The sequence below is a fragment of the Pogona vitticeps genome, chromosome 6, assembly GCF_051106095.1.
Source record: "Pogona vitticeps strain Pit_001003342236 chromosome 6, PviZW2.1, whole genome shotgun sequence".
Lineage (NCBI taxonomy): Eukaryota > Metazoa > Chordata > Lepidosauria > Squamata > Agamidae > Pogona > Pogona vitticeps.
Window position 1 is genome coordinate 51,770,612 of NC_135788.1, and position 22,778 is coordinate 51,793,389.

The window sequence follows — 22,778 nt, forward strand, 5'->3', positions numbered from 1 at the left end:
GGAAGGTAGCAGAGGTTAAATTACACCAAAAAGAGATTTCAGAACCGGCTGTATTGATGAAGATATCAGATAATATACAAGGGATGGAGGGCCACCCAGTAAGAGATGTAGCGATTGAGGCTGAAAAGCAAACTTTGAATGATATTGTTTCCCCTTTTAAAATATGGAAGGAAAAAGAGTCGCAGAAACAAAACAAGTACAGGGAGGAAAGGGGAGGAGAGAGCAGGATTTATATTATTTTGGGTCTGCTGAGTGCATTCTCAAGAAAAAAGGAGGGTGAAAGAGGGGATATATTTCACAAATGGCCCTGGTGTTCTGATGCCGTGGGAATAACATAGATTTAAGCTGTATTACATGTATAAGCCGAAAGCTAAAGAGGTTAATACATAGACAAAATAGTCAAAAGAAGAAGAAGAAGGAAAAGAAGAAGAAAGATGAATCTTTATTGGAACATGAATAGATTAGATGTGTATATACTTGATATGTAAGATTGAATGATTATGCATTTGATGTTTTCTTATTCTCAAAACCCTTTTTCCATCCCCCCCACTGCCCTTTGCCTTTTGTATTCCTTCCCCATCACCCAATAGTTTTGAAAATAAAATTAAAAAAAAAAAAGAAATGGGAAAAAAACACTCCAAAAAGGAACCAACCCCCCAATCGGAAATGGGGGGGGAACCAAAAAGCAAACACCCCCAAGACCCATCACAGCACAGAAACATAACCCCCTAAGCCGAAAATCACGCTGCCAAAATACCCAGGACAGTTTTTTAAAAGTATAAAGCAGCATCTTACCTTAGCAGGCAGCTTCCTTGGATTGCACACTCTCTAACTGCCCGGGTGAAAGAGCTACAAAGAAGCAGCCTCGTCGCCACCTACAGTTAGCTATTTGAATTTCGCTCCCTTTTCCCCAGCCTTTTTTCTGTTCATAAGTCAAAGCTCTGTTCGCAAGTCAAAGCAAGATTTTGTGAACACAGCTGTTCGCAGTTCAAAATGTTCGTAGGTCAAGGCGCCACTGTACTGGGGGGAAAATCTGCATCCCACCATCTAAAGATTCTTTATAATGTGCCGCTTGGTCAAATACCTCTAGTAAAGGTATATTTCTTTTTCTCTTTCAGATGGATGGCTTCCAAAGACATTTTGACTCTCAAATTATTAGCTATGGAAAACAAATGGTTGTTAATCTGGTATGGTCTTTATTTCTGCATCTAAATTCACGGAAATGTGACTCCATCTTGTTGTTGCTTTATGTGTCTTTTTTGGATTTTTCTTCATAGGTTAACCAGAAGGGCTCTGAAAAGCCTCTTGAACAGACATTCTCAAAAATGGTAAACAGCTTGGGAAATGGAATGGTCAGGTACATGCCATCAGAAATATATTTTCATCACTGTGGAAATAAAATATTTGCATATAAACCTGAATAGACAAGTGCTGTGTTGGCAGGATGTTAACACATTTCTAGAGTTGTACAGACTTTATTTTTGGACTGATTGCCTTGCTGATATGCATAAATATGAGAGCTCAGACTAAAATATGCTCAGAAAGGAGAAATTTCCCTTCCCTCTACAGCAGACACATGCCATGTGTCATTTCATTGAAATGAATTTGTGCTGGTCCTAAGCATGTTCAGGTGAAGTAAACCATCAAAGCTCCAAGCTGTGGAAAAACAAAGTTGAGTGATAGTCATAGTCAACCATGATGAAAGACGTGAAGAGGCTCAGTCTCATGCTGTATCCTACAGTTCAGGGGAACCCTTAAAGTAGCCTTCTGTAACATGAAACACAACCCCCCCCCTTGAGATGCTGAGTTACAACGCCTATTCCTAGACTCCAGGTTCACCGGCAGGCATATTGACAGGGGACTATGTGACTTGTAGTCAAACTCATCTGGAGGGTGCTAGTTTGGGGAAAGCCATCTTAAACCAAACATCAAATATTTGGCTGCATTTTTATAAGGTTTGTGACAACTATGTGGTATATTGAACTGTTGGATGGTATTTTGGCATAGTAGGTGTGGTGATAAATTTTGAAGACAAATGGTCTAGCACAGGGGTCTCAAACTCAATTTACCTAGGGGCTGCTAGAGGCAGAGTCTGGCTGTGGCTGGGACGCATCAGATTTTTCGCCAAGCAGAGCAAGAGCATGAGGAAGCCGCCCAGGAGTTTTCTTAGCCCGGCTGGGGCTCCAAGGAGGAGGAGGGGAGCGTGAGCCCTCTTCCCTGGAAGAGGCGGTGGCGGCGGCAGCTGCTGTTGGCGGCTTGGAAGCGCTCTTCGAGGACAGGCCGGGAGTGAGCTCTGCTCTCAGACATCGCTCGGCAGCAGCTCGGGCGCTTGGGGAAAAGGACCAGCAGCGCACCTCACTCGCCAGCTCTCTCCCAAGACAGCGCCTCTTGCACCCTCCATCTGGAACTGCAGCCTGCCAGCCGGCAGACAGGCGAGCTGGCTGGCAGGCTGCAGTTCCGGATGGAGGGTGCAAGAGGCGTTGTCTTGGAGGAGAGCCAGCGAGCGAGGCAAGGCTTTTTTTGACTCTTGACAGCAGAGGACACGTGGGCAATTCGGGGAGGCAGGCAAGGTGGGGGCCACAAACTATCATCTGGCTGGCCGCAAATGGCCCCCGGGTTGCATGTTTGAGACCCCTGGTATAGCGGTTAGAGTGTTTGGCTAGGACTGAAGATATCTGGGTTCAAATCCCGACCCAGCTGTGAAACTCAATCATCTCCGTCCTTAATTATTTATAAGGGGATCCTAAGACTTATACACTTGTTGCTGCAAAGACTGAATTATAATTCTCCGTGCACCTTTAAGGAATTTCTTTATCAAGATAAACATTTATGCTGCATAATAAAAACTGTATAGGATTGTTTTTTTTCCTGCTACAGATAAGTAGCATGTCCTCCTGTTATTTCCATCATCCCTGTGTTCACGTACTAACGAAAAGTCTCCTAACTCATATTTGGTTTCTCTGCCTAGGTATATAGCATTTGATTTCCATAAAGAATGCAGTCGAATGAGGTGGGATCGGCTCCAGATTTTATTGGACCAACTAGCTGAGCAACAAGATGAATTTGGGTAATATATTGCAACTGCAGTGCACAGACATTCTATTGTGGTTAGTAGAAGTGACATAATAATTAGATTATGTACACTGAATAGGAAGTTCAAACTTAAATTCCTGTTTCAGCAAGATTAAACAAATACTGCTTTTTGAATAAGAATTAAGGATATAGTTTCAAGACAGCACCTTCTTAGTGGCTATTCCTGGACTCTGGAGTTCCAGAGTTAATTTGCAACCAAAGACATTTCTGTGTAGGCAATCCCTTGGCCATAAACAGGTCTGCTGTTGACATGCATTTAACTGATTGGCTGTTGGCCATGTCTTTTAATGCTAGGTTTTCGAATTCTTTGTGATTGCTTTTTATGTTACTTTTTAAATAAATATTTTATTTTAAAGTTTGAGTTTCTTTTTAGGAAGAAAGGCAAGATATATTAAATAAATAAACATGATTTAGTTATGAGAAGGACTTTTCCCCCGATGTAATTGGTACAGAATAGGATGAAATACTAGCCAAAGTTTTCCAATAAATATTATTGTGAGGATGAAGATAAACCCAAGCAATCTATTTACACTGAGTGTGTTATAATATGAATGTACGTGGGTGGATACACAAAGCAACCATTTTATACAGCATAATTGTGTTAAGAATCAGTTCTCACAGCAAGAGTCCTTTAAGGCAGGAGAATGAAAAGTAGTGAATCAAAAGAATTGTGGTCGTTAATCTACAGGCCTTTATGTCCTGTTGTGAACAATTTTTGAATCTTTCTATGATTCTGAAAATGCCTTGCTGTGTCACGTAGTGAGTCCCAAATCTCATTAGCCGCACAAATGTTTTATAGAAGTAATTACAGGCACCTGGTAGCAAAGACATCAAAACTGGCCTTTTAAGAGACAAGATGTAGAACAGAAATTGCAGCTTAGTTGCCTACTTATCAGATCTACTAGATCAGTGGTCCCCAACCTTGGGCCTCCAGATGTTCTTGGACTCCCAGAAATCCTGGCCAGCAGAGGTGGTGGTGAAGGTTTCTGGGAGTTGTAGTCCAAGAACATCTGGAGGCCCAAGGTTGGGGACCACTGTACTAGATGATTACTGCTAGAAACATATTTTAGTTTAATAACTATGCATCTTCCATATTTTAAAATGATGCTTAGAAGCTTGTGGAAACACTTTAAAGCCAAAAGAGTGGTTTTGATTTGAAAAAAAAACTTACTTCAGGGCATAGATGGACAGCTGTCAATCTCTGCATGTTTTTGGCCTACAAAATCCCATCAGGATTGGAAAGCGTAGCCAATAGTGAGGGACTGTGGGAATTGCAGTCTAAAATCTGCGTGTGGAGATATTTCCCTGACACTCTGTTGACATAGTTGTGTTAATCTTCTAGCAGAAAAAGAAAGCCTTGCCTTGTAAACTCTTAACTAAACTCCACTCTGTATTTCAGCTATTTTCTGGTTGATTCTGATGGGAAAGTGTTGATGCAACAAGAAGGGACATTTCGCAGTAATTGCATGGACTGCCTGGACCGAACCAATGTGATTCAGAGCCTCTTAGCCCGCCGCTCCCTCCAAGCACAGCTGCAGGTTGTGATTTGCTTCTAGTCTTTCTGTTTCCCTCTAAAGCTTGTGTGGCTGGTCTTTTAGGAACATAAAAATGTAATGATAATTTACTGCATATTACACGTATCATTCCTGAAACGAACATACTTCAAATATACAAGCATACTTTTTTCTGATACTTCACAGTATTCCAATCTATATGGAATAGAAATCTTAGCAGAATGGGGATGCAATTGTAAATAATGGCTTCATTTGTCATTGTAGCGATTAGGAGTTCTTCATGTTGGCCAGAGACTTGAAGAACAAGCAGAATTTGAGAAACTTTATAAAAACGGTATGCTTTTATTCTGATAAGTAAATCATGTTGTATGTGCTACTTCCTGACTCTTGTTTTAAGCATTTGTTCTCTCTTCATAGCTTGGGCTGATAATGCAAATGCTTGTGCCAAACAGTATGCTGGAACGGGTGCCTTAAAGACAGACTACACAAGGCAAGTTTGAGCCCATTTTCTTGAAGTAAAATGTATTTATCTTCTCTCCAGTAAAAAAAAAAAGTACCATATTTTTCGCTCCATAAGACACACCTCTCCATAAGAAGCACTTCATTTATAGGGGAGGAAAACAGGAAAAATATTCTGGCAATTTCGGCCCGCTGGGCCCATGGGAGTGGAAGTGGGGGGAGGCTCGGAAGGGTCTGAGAGTGCCTTGGGAGAAGGCTTTCCTGGAAAGCACTCTTGGATCCTTCCAAGGCTCCCCCCACCATCCCCCCACTGGGCCATGGGGAGTGCTGTTTTACAGTATTCGTTCCATAAGACGCAGACACTCCCATTTTGGGGGGGGGAGTGCATCTTTTTTTTAATAAACATTTTATTAGTTTTTTAATCTATCTACATTGTTTGTGCTTGTCAAACATCGTGTTACATGCTTGCTTACAATTATTTGTTTTTTACATCTCAGTGTCCTCTCGGTTGTCCCCCCAAGTTCCAAACATCTTTCAAACATTCAAACCCTTCATGTACAAATTTTAGTATATAGTATGACAACTATCATAATGTTACTCTCATATTATATAATATTCTCAAGGTCCTCTGATAACATTCTTATTGAAAGTGGTTCCAGATCCCTGACCCAGCTTTATATCTAGTTTAGTTTACTTAAAATAAAAGACTACCATATTACATCTTTACCCTACTTAGCGCTCCCTTATTTCAACTTAACTCTGATTTTTAATGTACAGAGTATACCCTTTTACAGTTCCCAATGTTAAATATACTGTATACATATTTTCAATATTAAGGGGCCCTTCCTTGTTTTCCCTTTTTTTCATCTTTCCATGTAATTCCCTCTCTGATTTCTCTTTTATCATTTGGTATTTCTGTGTCTCTAAGCATTCTGCCATCTTTCATATCCTCTGAAACCATTTTATACATCTGATTTATGTCCAGTAATTCTTTATGTATTTGGTCTATCTTCAACGGACCTTCCAGGCTTTTTTTTTTGTTAATTTTGCTGTTGTTATCTCTTTATCTTCCCTTAGTACTCTCCTCTCCTGCCCCTGCTTTGATTGGCATACATCATTTGGAATATTCTCATTTCCTCCTTCGTTGTTCCCTGTTGCTTGCAGACTATACTTCTTCTGATGTTGGTTGGATAGTTTTGCTTCTTGATAACGAGATCTCACTAATCCTAATATTGTTTGGAGAGTAGATTTTATTTCATTCCAAAATTGTCCTTGTTGTGCCATTCTGTTCCTGCTATAAACAGATATTCAAAGTTTCCTGAGTCATTTCAAAAGGTCCGCTTTGGCTAAGTAGGCCTGAACCAAATTCGAACCCCCAAATACCAGGGTGCAATATTTGTATCCGTGGCCTGATGGCCTAATTCCACAGATTTAGGAATGCCCAAGGAACAGTTTTTAAAAAGTCCACTTTAGGGTTAATTCTCCGGCCAGGGGCAAAAAGAAAAAAAAATCAAGAAGAGATAAACATATTCTCAGACTTAAGCAACAGCCGAGTGCTCAAGGTCACTTCTCCTGGGACCCATGCCAAACGAGTTCAAGTAGTCAAAACAATGTCCAGTTTAGCTTGCAGGAAAATCTCTTAAGCTTATAACACCAAATTATAGTATTCTTGAAGTATATTTAAAAAATGTTATTTTCTTCAGCTGTCCCTCTCACCAGATTTTTTGCCGCTTTATAAGTTAGTGAGACAGATAGCAATTCTTTTTTTCCATATATAGAAATTGTCTCCAGGGGTACATAGGCAATTAGTTGTAAAAAAGTATCTCACCCAATGGTAAACAGCGATGCCAGATGCTGATAGTTGCTTCTCATAGCCAGCTGCCGGCGACTTGCAAGCAAGCCGAAGCTGCTTGTTTCTGCCCATTGGCTGATTAGGGAGTTTCCTGGATCGAACGGGGGTGGCCGCCCCCCCCCGTGATCAACAGGCTTCCCCCCCAGTTCACCACCCCTCCAGGGTGGTTCTGACACCCTAAGGTGTCCCAAACAGGGTCAGAATTCAGCCCGGGGGACAGAGCTCTGTCCTCCTGCTGCTGTCTCATTGCGACGTCAAGCCGGAAGTCCGGGGGGGGGGGAGTGCATCTTATTAAGCGAACAATACAACATTTAGCTGTTGTAGTACATGGGATTCACGGATTGCTGCCTTGTTGTGGTGAAGGGGCTTGAGTAATTCAGAAAAGCTATGGGCTATGCTGTTCAGGGACACCCAAGACGGACATGAACAGGTCATAGTGGAGCGTTCTGACTAAACGCGATCCACCTGGAGCAGGAGCTGGCAAGCCACACCAGTATCTTGGCCAAGAAAACTCCATGAACAACAACAACAACAAAAACTAAAAGATACAACGTTGGAAGATGAGCCCCTCTGGTTGGAAGACGTCCAACATGCTGCTGAGGAAGAGTGGAGGACAAGGACAAGAGCTAATGAAGTGGCTGTGCGCCTGGAAGTGAAAGGAAAGTCCGGTGCTGCAAAGAAAAATACTGCATAGGAACCTGGAATGTAAGATCTGTGAACCTAGATAAGCTGGATGTGGTCAAACAGGAGATGGCAAGAATAAACATTGACATCCTGGGCGTCAGTGAACTAAAATGGACAGAATGGGCGAATTCAATTCAGACAATTATATCTACTATTGTGGGCAAGAATCCCGTAGAAGGAATGGAGTAGCCCTCATAGTCAACAAAAGAGTGGGAAAAGCTGTAGTGAGATACAATCTCAAAAATGATAGAATGATTTCAATACAAATCCAAGGCACACCTTTCAACATCACAGTAATCCAAGTTTATGCATCAACCACCAATGCTGAAGAGGCTGAAACAGACCAGTTCTATGAAGACTTACAACACCTTCTAGAACTGACACCAAACAAAAATGTTCTTCTCATTCTAGGGGATTGGAATGCCAAAGTAGGGAGTCAAGAGATAAAAGGAACAACAAGTAGGTTTGGCCTTGGAGTTCAAAACAAAGCAGGGCAAAGACTCATAGAGTTTTGTCAAGAGAACAAGCTGGTCATCACAAACACTCAAATTGCTAGCATGCGCTGGATTATGGAGAAAGCCAGAGAGTTGCAGAAAAACATCTACTTCTGCTTCATTGACTATGCAAAAGCCTTTGACTACATGGACCACAGCAAACTATGGCAAGTTCTTAAAGAAATGGAAGTGCCTGACCACCTTACCTATATCCTGAGAAATCTATATGTGGGACTGGAAGCAACAGTTAGAACTGGATATGGAACACCTGATTGGTTCAAAATTGGGAAAGGAGTATGACAAGGCTGAATATTGTCTCCCTGCTTATTTAACTTATACTGTATGCAGAATACATCATGCGAAAGGCAGGACTTAATGAATCCCAAGCTGGAATTAAGACTGCTGGAAGAAATATCAACAACCTCAGATATGCAGATGATACCACTCTGATGGCAGAAAGTGAGGAGGAATTAAAGAACCTCTTAATGGGGGTGAAAGAGGAGAAGATATCATAACCCAGAGGACCCAAAACCTATGTTTTCAACCATCAATGTCAGAGTAGTTCCACACTTGCTTATTCTGCACAGTGATGAAATGGATGACATGCAAGGAGCCCCATTGTAGATCTGCTGCTATGTCTTTAAGTGTTAGACATTGGGGTTAAATTTCTAATTTCCTCTTTGGATATGTTTTACCATATTTTGGTAATACTGAAGTTTATTGTGGTTGTTTGTTTTTATTTTTTAAATCAGAACTGGAAAAAGAACTCAATGGGGCTTACTTATGGATGGTTGGAACTCGTTAATTCGTTACTACAAAAACAATTTTTCTGATGGATTTAGGCAGGTAAGAACTTGTATTTCACTGTTGCTACTTTTAATTGGGCTTTTATTTGGCAACGTGTTGTGTGTTGGATCCAATGAAAAGTTACATAGTTGCTGTATCCAGGGTTTGTGGGGCTTTTCGATCCAAGACAGGCAAGGCAGGGCATTCTAGTGAGTGATGGTGGCTGGAGGGAGGGGACACTGTGGTTCAGGAAAGATACAGTGGACCCTCGACTTACAGACGGCTCGACTTACAGACTTTTCGAGTTACAGACTTCTCTGGCCGCAAAATTTAGATTTGACTTGCAGCCGGAGAATCGACTTACAGACCAGAAAAAAACCAAAATGGAACAAAAATAGAATAAAAACTGCCAGTTATGGGATTAATCGGTTTTCAATGCATTGTAGGTCAATGGAGATTCAACCTACAGACTTTTCGACTTGCAGCCACTGTTCCAATACGGATTAATTCCGTAAGTAGAGGGTCCACTGTACTAAGGAATATGTCTTCAGGAGAAGAGATGTGTGGATTAACATATTAGCAAATGGAAGTTTACTGCAGACAGAAAAGAAGGTTGGTGAAAGAGCAAGCGGAAGGACTGTGTACTGCTTGGGCTTGTGCTAGAATGCAAAGGAGCGGAAGATGGGAAGAAGCGGGGAGAAGCATTTGTGTGTTTGTTCTGCCTTTCCTTTAGGGCACAGCAGGTGGCATTTGCTGAGTGGTATCATTTTACTTTATAAAGTGGGCCACACTGTGTGATACTGAGTGAATAGAGTTGGGCCTGGGTTTATCACATCTGAATGCAGCCTCAGCACTCCAGCCACTGCTTCTTTCTGGCTTCTTGTGAGTGGTGTAGGCAATAGCAGAGGGAGGGAGGGAGGGAGCAAGAAGAGGGAGAGTGTTGGGGGAGATTCTTTACAAGATAACCTGGGGCTAACTCTAAACCACTGATTTCTGTTTTGTTTTGCAGGATGCTATTGATCTGTTTCTTGGAAACTATTCTGTGGATGAAGTAGATTCTCTCAGTCCTTTCCATGTACAGAAGGATTGGAAATTTTTGGCTGTAAGGATTTTCTAATATTTACCACTTTTGCAAGATTTAAAAAAAATCATTTAGTTAAGCTTGTATTAGTAACTTTTGGGGATCATATGTCTTTTTTTAAAGCTTGTCTTTTTTTAAAAATATAGCATTTTTCAGGACTTATCTCTTGAGCTGGAAGGAAAAGAATATGTCCCGTATCTGCTAGGTGGCATCTTACCCTTCTTCCAGGGAGTTCATGGTGTGATGTTTGGGTGCATGGAAACTTCTGAGAGACAAGTGACTTGTTCCAGATCACTTGGTGGCCTGGTATGGCTTTTCAGTTCCTGCCTTAACAAGCCGGGATATGCACATACTGTGCACTAGAATGAAGAATGGATCGCTGTAGCTCCTGCTTTGTTAGCACAAATAAACCAAGAAGCAGCAGTTAACTATCACTTTGTTATGTCTACCCTGAAAAATATGGCTAATGCTCTCCAGCAAGTCAGGATTTAGAAACCAACGATAAAACAATTGTATCACAGCCTAGATTCTTTCGAAGCATTAAACATGGTTCCTGTTGGCTGTAACAAGATGTGGTGGTTAACTGTGGCTTCCAGGCTTGTTTGTTCTGGCAGGTGCGGAGGTGCTGAATGCCAAGTGCTACGCCCTGACACAAAATGCAGCTTCTTTGCTTTTTGGTGATGTTCCATATACTGTGTTTGTAGCAGGAGCCCTTCATGGTGCTGTGTCAGCTTTGTAGGAGGGCCTTGACAGTCTCCCACAAGGGAAATTGAATCAGAAGTGAGGCCACTGGCGGCTTCCTACCCTTGTCCCACCTGTTCATCTCTGAATATGTGAAGGATAAAAAAGAAATCTTATCAGCACTTTTAGTGGCTGCTAAAAAGTTGAAATGCACTCATAATTGCTGCAATTCTGAGTAGAGATATCTGTGTGAAGAAGAAATGAGGCTAAGTGAAGTTCTTCATAAATTTCTCATCAGCATTAGCATTAAGAGTGCAAGGTGCCTGTAGCTGATATAGGAAAGGCCCGTGGAAAGGACTTGAGCTTTGCGATCGCCAAAACTCTGCCAGTGATACCGCTATAACAGCTCTGCCAGTGATGTCACTGAAACATCCTTCCTTTTGCTTTTAGCTATTATTGGAGGAACCTGTCCTGTCAAATCTCCTGGCAGTCATGAGGATTTGATCAGGCTGTGCATAATTATTCTCCAGTAAAGAAGGACAAAAAAAAGAAAGGTTCCCTTTCACTGCTTACCCTTCTCCTTTCTGCGTCACAGAAGATCAGGGGACTCCCACCTCATCATGCTCCTTCAGAATTATAATGATAATAATTTGCTCTCAAGTGTTCATTGCTATCTCTGCCAGCTACTTCTTACCAAATTATCTAGATTGATTATGATACAGGTGTCACAACATGGTTTTTAAGCGAACTGCTGTAAAGAAGACAGTTTGCAAGCTTCCTACACTGTTGCAATCCTGTTGTATTTCATGAAGTCCTCTGTATTTTGCTTCTGTACTGTGTTGTTGTTGTTTAGTCGTTAAGTTGTGTCTGACTCTTCGTGTCCCCATGGACCAGAGCACACCAGGCCCTCCTGTCTTCCACTGCCTCCCGGAGTTGGGTCAAATTCATGTTGGTAGCTTCGGTTACACTGTCCAACCATCTCGTCCTCTGTCGTCCCCTTCTCCTCTTGCCTTCACACTTTCCCAACATCAGGGTCTTTTCCAGAGAGTCTTCTCTTCTCATGAGATCTCCAAAATATTGGAGCCTCAGCTTCAGGATCTGTCCTTCCAGTGAGCACTCAGGGTTGATTTCCTTCAAAATGGATAGGTTTGCAGTCCAGGAGACTCTCAAGAGTCTCCTCCAGCAGCACAATTTAAAAGCATCAGTTCTTCATATTTGTACCAGATGTTTAACATAGCCTTTAAAAAGAGGTTATTAATTTAACTTATATTTTGAATTATACCAAATAGATGTTTTTCCATATCAACCTGTAGTTCTGATTATTCTATTTTCCACCAAATTAACCTTTCTGGGTTATATATAATTTCCCCAATGAACCTCAACTGATTAGCCATATAATATTTTTTTTAATATTTGGTATGCCTATACCTCCTTTTTGTTGTTTTATATCAATACTTTTTATTTATTCTGACTTTCTTCCCTTCATTACAATATCTATTAATTATTCCTTGCCAAAGTTTAAAATTATCTTCTGTTAACTGTACTGGTAACATTCTGGGAACCCATTTGCCTGGGTTCTCTCTTTGACAGATTCCTGGCGTTTATCTGAGTCTCCTAGAACTAATGGGCTTCCATTGAGAATGTGTGTATGTCATGAGAATTCCTTGTTCATTTCTTGTTCCTTTGTTATGAGTCAAAGGGGTTTGTGGTTACAGAATTAATATATATGCAAGAAAGTTAAGTTGGATGCAGTTTTTGCTACACTCTTTGAGGATCCCAGTCACATTTTAGGGGCTAACACATTTATTACACTGCATTAAGCTTTTTAGAATAAAGTTGATTGTATCCAATAAAAGAGCTAGCTGAAGTTTATGAACTTATGAGAAACGTATGTCATCTGTAAAGTGCTGAGTGATTCTTTGTACATTAAGCATTTCTGAAGCAGATTGTGTACAGAATTGTTCCTTGAGCTATTACTGGTTAAATTAGGGCATTAAATGTGCCCATGTACTACTAGCCTGTTAGTCATACTCAGTACGTCACATGTAACTGAAACACATATTACAAATCGTCTCTTAATTTTGTTTCTTTCTTTTTCAGTTGCCTATTATCATGGTGGTTGCTTTCTCAATGTGCATTATCTGTTTGCTTATGGCTGGTAAGTGATCACTCAGCTTGTGAGTGTAAGGTATATTATACATAATTAGTTCCAAAAGCTTGTTGTAGGTGAATAAGAGATGTTTGTAACTGCTGCTTCTGCAGCTTCGTATTTTCAAGACCAGATCTTGAGCAGTGTATTGATGAGAAATCGAAGTGTTTCAGTATATGACAGGTACCACAGAAGACATAATGTTGTGGAGGACCAAGAACATGAAATTTCCTCAGATCATCATAAATTAGTCTGAATGGATGGGACAGCTGGAAGGCAATCTAAACAAGTTCACTACTCAAAGGCAGAAGCAGCCACTTTGCAGGCCAACCCTTGTGTGTTTCAAGGGCAGAGCAGGAGTAAAAATAGTATAAAGCACCAGAAGTGCATGCATAAAAGGCATAGCATTGGTAGCCTATCATTCCAGATTCCTCAGAATTTAGGATCTGGATTTGAATTACTGCAGAGATGATGTTACTTTCATGATTGGCAGTTTGTTGGTAGAACTGAAGCTATTGACTGTTCGACTTACACTATCAAATAATGTCTCAGAACAAAACATTGTACTGCTCATTGTCTGTTTGCTGAAGAATATGAGACAATTGTAAGGGGAAAGATAAAGAGGGAGATTTCCAGAGCAGACATTGTTTTGATGTCTGGCTTGAAATCTCTCTTGATTTGGTTTAAGGGGCACAAAGCAGAATCCCGTGACCTGAACAATCCTCCTTTCAGATAGTTGACTCCCTGGAAGGCATTTATTTCTCTTTAACTCAAGTCTGTTCTACAATGCACTGTTTCTTGTAGTTTGTGTCAAAACTATATATTCCCTTAAAGCCAATTCTGATAGCAGTCTGTTCTTGGTATGCAGCTTCTTGTAACCAGTAGTACCAATTTTGGGACATAACCCTCTGCTATTGATGCCTACTAACTTGAAGACATATATGTGTAACCTATGAGCCTCCAGTTCTGATCATTCTGTGCTATGCTGCCTGGGGCTTGTAGGAATTGGAGTCCCATCATCTGGTATCCCTTTGGTATGAGGCATATAGTGGAACAGGGATAAAAATATCTGGCATTTACACTCATGCAAAGCTCTAGCTATGGAATCTGCTGTTTCGATTTAATAAAGTGCCAGTTGTATATGCAACCAGGTATACAACTAGCACTTCATCAGACTCTAGCACAGCCTCTACTTTTAGAGTTCTGCACATATAAATATTGAAGAGAATACTGACTGTATTTATTAGCTAAACACCTAGGGCAGTAACAGTTAAATACACATCCTCTTAAGGTAAAATGACATATTCGATAAATAGCAGTACATAATGTCTTCTGCCATGTCATGACCCCAGCTACATTCCCATCTTTTGCTGTGATCTCTGTGTCTCTCTCACGCACACTCAACACACTTTTAAAGTGTGTTGAGGCCAGGTAGGTGGGGCTCGTCAGCCATGGAAGGCAGCCCATCTAGAAGGAAAACTCTGATTTCAAACCTCCACTGCCTTGTGGCTATATCCACTGATGGTAAAGGCTTCAGGAGTTAACCTAGAGGCAAAATCCGGAGCTGGAATCCCGAAGGCAGTTCGTGTCGTTCTGCCAACTCCTGCGACGTTGCTGGAACCAGTTGTATTGGCTCGTGCCTTTCCATTGGACCATTTCAGCAACATGGAGAGGGGGGATCTGCTGCTTGGGTAACAGCCTATCCTCCATATTACTTTACCCAGGCTTCATGCTCTGGAGAGGACACTCCTCGATTCAGAGCATGCTACCATAGTCTCTCGAGACTGAAGGATGCCTGTGCTGTGTGTGTGTGTTTCCAATACCTCCCATATGCTTTCTTCTATCCCACTCAGCAATGAGAAGCCAACTTTTTGTGGTGTATAGATAAGAACATCCTTTTAACTAGCATCATGAAAATTATCCAGTTTCTGGCAGACTATAAGCATTACACAGAAAAACATTCTATTCTTGTTCATTAATCTGAAATATTCAAAATAGGTTTTTAGCAGACGTCTGCTTCTTGCCTTGGTATTATGATTCCTACGTATTTGTTATGAGTAATTTAAAGTTATTTTATCATGTTCCATAGGTGACACATGGACAGAGACACTGGCCTATGTGATGTTCTGGGGAAGTGCAAGCTTTGGGACTCTTGCGATCATCCTTTACAATGGCAAGGATTTTGTGGATGCACCCAAACTAGTCCAGAAGGAGAAGATGGACTGAATTTGTGTGTGTGGAAAACGGCTTGGTAGGGATGACTCCTTAAGCCATACCTGGAGTCTCTACTGACCTGCTTTCCACACCAACCCATGGCCTTTTTCTTAGCTTTCATCTTTGGGGGTGAAAAAGTGACTCCAGCTTGTAACTTGATGGAGATTTACTGTTTTGGTTCTGTTATCACAATGATCTGAGGAGTATTGCATTTACTGGAGTTTCCACACACAGGGTTAGGGAGGTGAAACCCAAATAGCACTGTGGACCCTACAGAGTATCAACCAGGTTTTACAGTCCAGCAGTGCAGCATTGTAAGAACTTTCAGATAACTAAGTCTTTCAAAGGAGATGCTCATCTTCTGACATATTAAGAGATTCAACGGCTGCTGGATATACCAAAATAGGTTTAAGTTAAATTACTTGATACTAGTTAATGCTTTGCTAACAGTAACAGAAATAAATATTGCTGCTTAATTAAACTTTTAGTTGAGTGCCCTTGTAATCAAAGAGAGCAAGTGCAGGGTTGTATGTTCTGCTTCCCTTTTTCCATATGCATTTGAATTTTTCTAAGTGGAAAAAGAGTGAGTTTCTCTCCCCTCTTTTCAAAAGGCAAGTCTCTCTGGCCAGCCCTGCTACATATTGATGCAATATTCTGTTAAATCATTGTTGGGAGGATGAGGTGTAAAATGACTTAGTCTGGAACATGTCTCACACTATTTTTTATGACTACAGTCCTTAGATATAGATGACAAATTTCAGTGTTTCAAATCATAGTGTTTTCTTAAAAGATGTAAACAGAATCAAAGAATGTAAAATTGCTTATTTGAACCCTCTTATGCTAAAGGTCCAAAGTATTTGTTTGTTTCAGAAGAGGCTCATATGTAGAAAGGTATTTGTTAAATTGGCAAACCAGCAGCTATTTAATGCTGCCTTGGTTTAAATAGATATGATCTGTGGAGAATACAGATTTGATCCATTTTCTTGGGCTAAATTCCATGATTGCACTCGGGATCAACATCAGCTTGCTTTTTGTGCATGCCGTTAATTATATTTCTCACAATTGTAATTTTCTCTGAAAATGACTAAGCTATAAGAATAGCCTTGTACTGTTTAAAAATAAGTGTGTGTCTCAACTTCAGTGCTTCTGAGCTTTATATTAAAACTAGATCTAAATCAAGGACCAATTTTAAACAATGTTGTCATCCATTTTCTAACCACTTGTGTTCAGAACCGGACATGAATTGGTTTCAGGTGCAGTGCATTATATTTCTTGTCATTAAAAGTATATTATTCAAGATTGCAATTATGAATTTAAATGTTAAGAGAATATGTAGACAGCTAGGTTAATACAGTTTTGACACCCCAAGCTAAAAACACAACTGATGGCTTTAGTCATCTCCTGGTGTCTCAAATATATTTGTACCGTCTCTGCAAATAACAGCTATTCATTTTAACCTCAGAATGTCTGAGAGCTTCTTCAGGTTTGTTTAAATTATTTTCCTCTCACAGTCATTTGTAATCTATGCAGTTCCTGTTTGCTTTATAAATGTAGTAGAAAGAACAGCCGGTCAAGTTTTAAAATTAAAATCCAAGCCATTCATGTAAATGCATGGAATATAGAAAGCTATGCATCATCAACTGATGTTGCTTGGTAACTCTGGCACATTTCCCATTAAGAACTAGTTGCAGCAAAAAAGCTAAGTTGGATAGGTGGCATTGCTGGAACAGAACAGAATTTTTGTAGGCGTGAGGGTTGAAAAATACCTGTATTCCAGTGCTGTGCAAAGCAGTTGCATTCCCAAGTCAACATATGGTGTACTCCAACAACAATAAAAGTCCAATCTTTTCTAAATACTGACTTCTGTGTCTGACTTTTACATAATGACGGCCAAGTGTGTGGTGTGAACTGGTAATCTTCAAAACTAGGTTTTTGACTAACTACAGCTATAAATCATGTCCATGTAGAGATCTTTCAGTCCAGAATCGTTACACAGCATTTTGCACTTCCTGCCTGTGCTGTCTTAAGTCAACTGCTGCTAGGAACTGCAGTCTTGGCTATTTTAATGCCTCTGTTTCTTAAAGACTGTTTTGAACAGCCCTGTACTTCATAAGTTGCCAGTAAAATTTAGTAATGCAGCACACACACAAAAACCTTCAGAAAATGGCCTACTTATAGATGAGCCGTCTAAAGGTTTTACCAGCTAAAGACCAAACAGCTATTTAATTATAGTAACAACAGACTACAGTACTCAGAAGTTGAACACACATCTCTCTGCAGATGCAGAATTAGTTTATTGACACTCCGTAAGCTTGGATTCCATTGGGACAATCAACAAATAAAATATCTGGGGCAAACATTTTAATTAACGTTCATCTGCTTCAGTCTATCATCTGTATTAGTAGACATACACAAATATTCAAAAGCCTGTTATGATATTTAAATACACACTTAACTGTAGAGGTTATGATTTATAAGGCACTGAGTTTAAAGGCACAAACATGTTTTATCTTTCCTAGACACACAGCACAGACAATCCAATTCATGAAAGGAATTATCTGTCACTGCACATAATCAATGGCTGGTAGAAAAGAGCCTAAAGCAATACACATAAATCCAATCTCAAGTTGTTGCAAGTGCTTAAAATAAGCACAGTCTTGAAAGAGCTGCAAGCTGCATAAACTGTCTTAATGTGTGCTCTTCAGTTATTCTGACTACTGTTTTGTATCTTTAGTGATGTCCAGCCTTTGGCAACAGGTTAAGAGAACTGGGTTTCTAAGATGAATGTTGAGAACTCAATTTGGCTTCTCACCTGAATGTAACATAAGTGCTGCCACTAGTTGTGCCTTTTTCAGTATGCAGTGTCTCAACAGAATGAGGGAGAGGGGGATGTTATTATCTCTCAATCACCATTTGGGCTAAAAATGCAGAATTGATAATATTTCCCCAAATAGGGAAAACACAGTAGATTTCTGGGGAAGAAAATGAGATTTGCTCAGACATGGAGCAGCATAGTGGAGATGTGCTTCCATGATTGGAAATTTAGACCACAAAAACAGGCCACTATATTAGAAAGAAAGGCTTTTTATATAGTAACTCTAAAAGGAGCCTTTAGAGCAGGGGTAGGTAAGGTGTAGCTCTCCAGCACCGTTCTCCCCACATTCAAACCCCCCAGTTTTTTTTTTAAATAAAACATTGTTTTGTCTCATAAAGCGCCTTTATATTCTCTATGGATATGGAAGGCTATTTTGTCATGTTTTGCTCCTCCCCCACCATAATCCAGAGCTCCTCCCACCACACATTCAAAATGTAGCCATTAGAAGTTGTTTAGGACCCTATTTAAACAAATTTTTGAAAACTATTTCTGGAAAGGGGAAGCTCAAGATCAAGTGAGGCCCTTCAGGTCCTGGAGTGAACACATACAACCCTTGGACATCTTGAATTTGCCCACCTTTGTTATTGTTATAATTTAATGACTTAGAAAATTATTCAGGAGAAAACGTATCCCTTTGGGCACATAAAGTACAAGTTACTGCACTACATTTTGGTCAAAACCATCCTTTGTGTACAATTCCTATGCACAAATTGCCTGAGTGGGATGTATCTTCTTCCTTCATCCTCTTCCAGCAAACTGCCAGCTGAAGAAACTGAGCACCAAACAGAAACTGCTGGATACCATTCTGAATCTTCTAGAAATTTTGGTAGGGCTGCCTAGTAGTGATGCAGGTACGAAGTGACTGTAGTTGTGCCTTTTTCTATGTGTTGAAGGTGACAGGCATGGCACAGCAGATGTTCATCCAGTGGGTAACAACGGTGTCCATCTTCATCATTGAGTTCCATGCCACAGTCCTATATAGTGAAGGAGAAAAAAGGAGTAGGTTAGGGTAAATAAGGAACATATTTGCTTCCAGGAGTCTTACTGCTGTATATATAAATCATGAACTCCTGGACCCCAGTCTAACTCTGGAAGCCCAGGTGGACTTGGTGGCCAGGGGCGCCTTCCTTCAGATACGAAAATTGTACCAGCTATGGCCATACCTGGACGAGTGGAGTCTCATGACAGTTACACATGCACTGTAACATCTCGTATAGATTATTGCAATGTGCTCTACGTGGGGCTGCCTTTGAAGATGGTCCGGCGACTGCAACTGGTCCAGAATTCAGCTGTGCAGCTGGTGAGTGGTGGGGCCGCTAGGGAACACATTAAGCCGATTCTGTTTAAGTTACATTGGCTACCAGTTGCTGCCTGGGCCCAATTCAAAGTGCTTGTTTTGACATACAGTGGTGCCTCGCACAGCGAAGTTAATCCGTTCCGGATTAACCCTCGTTGTGTGAAACATCACTGTACGGAAAGAAAAAAGCCATTGGAATGCATTAAACTTAGTTTAATGCGTTCCAATCGGCTGATGTACTCACCGTACAGTGATGTTCCTCTATGGCCGGCAGCCATTTTTGCGCCCTCCCCTCGCTTAATGAGGGTGCGAAAACGCTGCGCGCTGCCATTTTGGGGCTTCCGGCGGCCATTTTGTAGCCGTGGAACAGCTGATCAGCGGGGTCGCAAAGCGAAGGTCGGTAAGCGAACCGCTTACCGACCTTCGCTCTGCGATTTTCGCCCATTGGGGCCGTCGCTCTGCAATCGCATTAGTGATCGAAAAAACTTCCCCGTAGAGCAAATTCATCGCTCTACGGGGCGCTCGTTGTGCGAGGCACCACTGTATAAAGCCCCAAATGGCTTGGGCCCTGGATACTTGAAGACTGCCTCCTTCTATATGAGCCTACCCGGCAGTTAAGATCTAACCAGGGGGCCCTTTTGAAAGAGCCGTCCCTCAAGGAGGTAAGAGGGATGGCTTGTAGACAAAGGGCCTTTTCGGCAGCTGCTCCCAGACTATGGAATGCCCTCCCGACTGAGATTCGTCTGGTGCCAGCGCTGATGACATTTCAGCGCCAGGTCAAAACCTTCGTGTTCCAGAAGGCTTTTAATTGAAATAATATCAACTGTGGGTCCTGCTGGCAATTTTTAGAGTATATATTTTAATTGTATTTTAATTGTTTTATCTTTTTATTGTATTTCTATTGTATTTTAATTGTTGTAAGCCGCCCAGAGACCTTTGGGTAGAGTGGGTGGCATATAAGTTAAATAAATAAATAAATAAAACAACCTGCATTATTTTACAAAAAAAAATTCAATTGGTTCCGAAGTCCACCACAGGCATAAAAATATTTGCCACAATATCACAAAGGACGCTCATGCAACATGGACAATGCAAACCTTTTTTCAAGTGACACTCTCAAGTGAAAAACAGACTTTAATGTATCTGTTATGCATATATGTGTTAGGGAGAAAGAATGAGAGAGTACTAAACATTACCTGCTACATCCATTTCCACCACAGACAGTTTAGTGAAATCAAATTTTGCTAGCTCATCCAGTAGGAGCAAAACCGCCAATGATGTGCAAGTGTCACAAGCAATTCCCAGCTATTGGCCATGGACCATGGAATGTCTCGGTGGATAACCAGATGTTACTACTCACACTTTACGAAGTGGCCTGTGTGCCTCACCCAAGTCAATGGATCGATCTATGAGGGGCACAATAGGGCTTTTGTCTATAGTGAAGGGAGAAACTAAACCGATACCTCAACAACTTTGTTTTTCACTGGATCTGCAACTTCCATCCTACAAGTCATTCTGCTTGCAAAAACAATGGGTCAGATATTTTGGACTTCCTCATTCTTCTCCAATTGCCCAAATTTCATACCATGCATACAAGAAGAAAAGTTCTGAAGATCAAAATTTTTATTTGCTCCAAAATGTTGTTTGAGTAAGATGGTGACCTCTCTTTTCCTGTCAACAAGCAGAGTGCATTCACAATTGTCTCTTCTGTGAATCCCTGTGATTAATTATTCTGCGAAAGTTAATGAATGTTGAATATATGAATTTTATAAATATAGTTGGCTTTTAAAATTATATTAGCATTTTAATAATACTAATACTATTTTACTACTAATAATGTATTATTATTTTATAGTAGGATTACCTCACAGCGATAACACTCCACGTGGTAATCTTTGTCCATTGACACAACACGGATAGTCTCATCAGATCCCTGTTAAAAAAAATTTATAGGGCAAATGATCTCAAGAGGGATAATACAGGGTTCTTCTGGAGCATTTAATCTTTCTTATAATAAAGTGAAGGTTGAACTTCCAAATTTATGCTTGCTGCTAGAAAAAGCAAGCACAAACAAAATTTGTGCAAATTTTCAGCAGCTTCTTTAAGAAACAAAATCTCCAAAGGCTACAGGAAAGAACTGAACAGCAGGAAAAAGAGGTTTGGTTTTTTTGGGGGGGGGAGATGTTCTTTAGCAGTCAAACACATGCAATAGTAAAGGCTTTCATGATTTAGAAAATGATAAAAAGAGAGAGCATGGAATATTCATTCTTTCCAAAGAAAGAACCATACGTAATGGAATATCAGCTTATTATGTAAAACTAAGCATATCTATACATATTTGCTTACGATACAAAACATGTTATACTACTAACAAAATATAATTTGCTATACAAAGACTGGCAAGAAAAGGGATGGAGAAGAGCACAGCAATTTTGATGTAACATGAGAAGCAAGTGTGCTTACTCGCCACTGAAATCAATGGAACAACATCATGACTAATTCAAGCTCAATTTCCAATGAAGTAGCCATGTTGATCTGTTGTAGGAAAACACAAAACCTCAGATTTACTGACATAATTCAAATATATCTGACACATTATTCCACAAAAAATCTGTGAGGTTTTTGAGTATCTCAAACCTCTGTGTTGTTCCGCATCCAATACTTTCATAATTAATTCTCTTGACTTGCCTTTAGATGGATAGAGGCCTGCAGTCCAAATCAGTTGCCACACTTCAAGACATTTTAAGCTCCATGTTAATACATGAATGGTTTAAACCAGTGGTCCCCAACCTTGGGCCTCCAGATGTTCTTGGACTACAACTCCCAGAAGCCTTCACCACCATCTCTGTTGGCCAGGATTTCTGGAGTTGAAGTCCAAGAAAATCTGGAGGCCCACGGTTGGGGACCACTGGTTTAAACAACTGCAGGTTACAACAATCTTGGAAAATGGGAGGAATAAAGTATCTGACTACTTACCTCACTTGGCAGAATAGGAAGTCCGCAAGCTGCACATTTTGGTGCCAGAACTCTTTATTGGAAGGAAGGAATGAAGGAAAGAAAGAAAGGCAAATTATAAAGTTGAAAGAAAATCCAAATGTTCCCATCATAGGTAGTTCTCTTTATAGCATTAGGAAGTCTGTTAACAGATCGCCACTAGGTACGGTCGGATCTACACGCATAGTAGAATGAGGCAAGGACCAGACTGTAAGATGGCTTGTACCAATTCAGCTTCCAAGAGACAGAGAAGCTTTTCCTTGTTTTACTATTGTTTTAAAATCTACAGGAAGTATTAACAATTGTTCAACCCAACCAAGTCTGTGATGGCCCACTCTACCAAATTATTTTTCAGAAGGTGTAGACTTGATCTATAAGTTAGGAAAACAGAACAGAAATTTAAATATGAAGGCATGATGAATTGGGACCCCTAAGATACTGATGGACTACAATTCCTATTTTTTTCCCTTTTATGAGGCTTTAAATTGCTTTCACTTCATTTTTAACGGGCTCGTATGCTATTCAATTTTGGATAGCAGCAATTTATGCTAACCCAGAAATTTATGCTAAAAATCACATTTTGTGATTTTAAATATTAAAGAATT

General features: G+C 40.5%; 2 protein-coding genes across 5 annotated transcripts in view; one reads left to right on the plus strand and one right to left on the minus strand.

Moving 5' to 3' along the window:
• Window positions 1–16,861, plus strand: part of SACM1L (SAC1 like phosphatidylinositide phosphatase) — a 52,192-nt gene extending 35,331 nt beyond the window's left edge. The window contains exons 11-20 of the mRNA XM_020804573.3: window positions 1,119–1,187; window positions 1,278–1,357; window positions 2,969–3,067; window positions 4,493–4,631; window positions 4,872–4,941; window positions 5,025–5,097; window positions 8,849–8,942; window positions 9,892–9,984; window positions 12,745–12,802; window positions 14,883–16,861. Of these exons, the coding sequence (XP_020660232.1) occupies window positions 1,119–1,187; window positions 1,278–1,357; window positions 2,969–3,067; window positions 4,493–4,631; window positions 4,872–4,941; window positions 5,025–5,097; window positions 8,849–8,942; window positions 9,892–9,984; window positions 12,745–12,802; window positions 14,883–15,019 (912 nt within the window). The 3' untranslated portion in view covers window positions 15,020–16,861. The remainder of the gene's footprint in view (window positions 1–1,118; window positions 1,188–1,277; window positions 1,358–2,968; window positions 3,068–4,492; window positions 4,632–4,871; window positions 4,942–5,024; window positions 5,098–8,848; window positions 8,943–9,891; window positions 9,985–12,744; window positions 12,803–14,882) is intronic.
• Window positions 16,862–17,265: 404 nt separating this feature from the next.
• LIMD1 (LIM domain containing 1) overlaps window positions 17,266–22,778 on the minus strand; it is a 78,719-nt gene continuing 73,206 nt past the window's right edge. For 3 of the 4 annotated variants that reach the window (XM_073003516.2, XM_020804572.3, XM_078377367.1), the window contains 3 exons: window positions 22,156–22,207; window positions 21,044–21,112; window positions 17,266–18,856 (listed from right to left, as the gene is read on the minus strand). In XM_073003516.2, the coding sequence (XP_072859617.2) occupies window positions 18,719–18,856; window positions 21,044–21,112; window positions 22,156–22,207 (259 nt within the window). In that variant the 3' untranslated portion in view covers window positions 17,266–18,718. Of the gene's footprint in view, window positions 18,857–20,642; window positions 20,851–21,043; window positions 21,113–22,155; window positions 22,208–22,778 lie in introns of all 4 variants that reach the window. The other variant, XR_002301559.3, reaches the window with a different exon arrangement.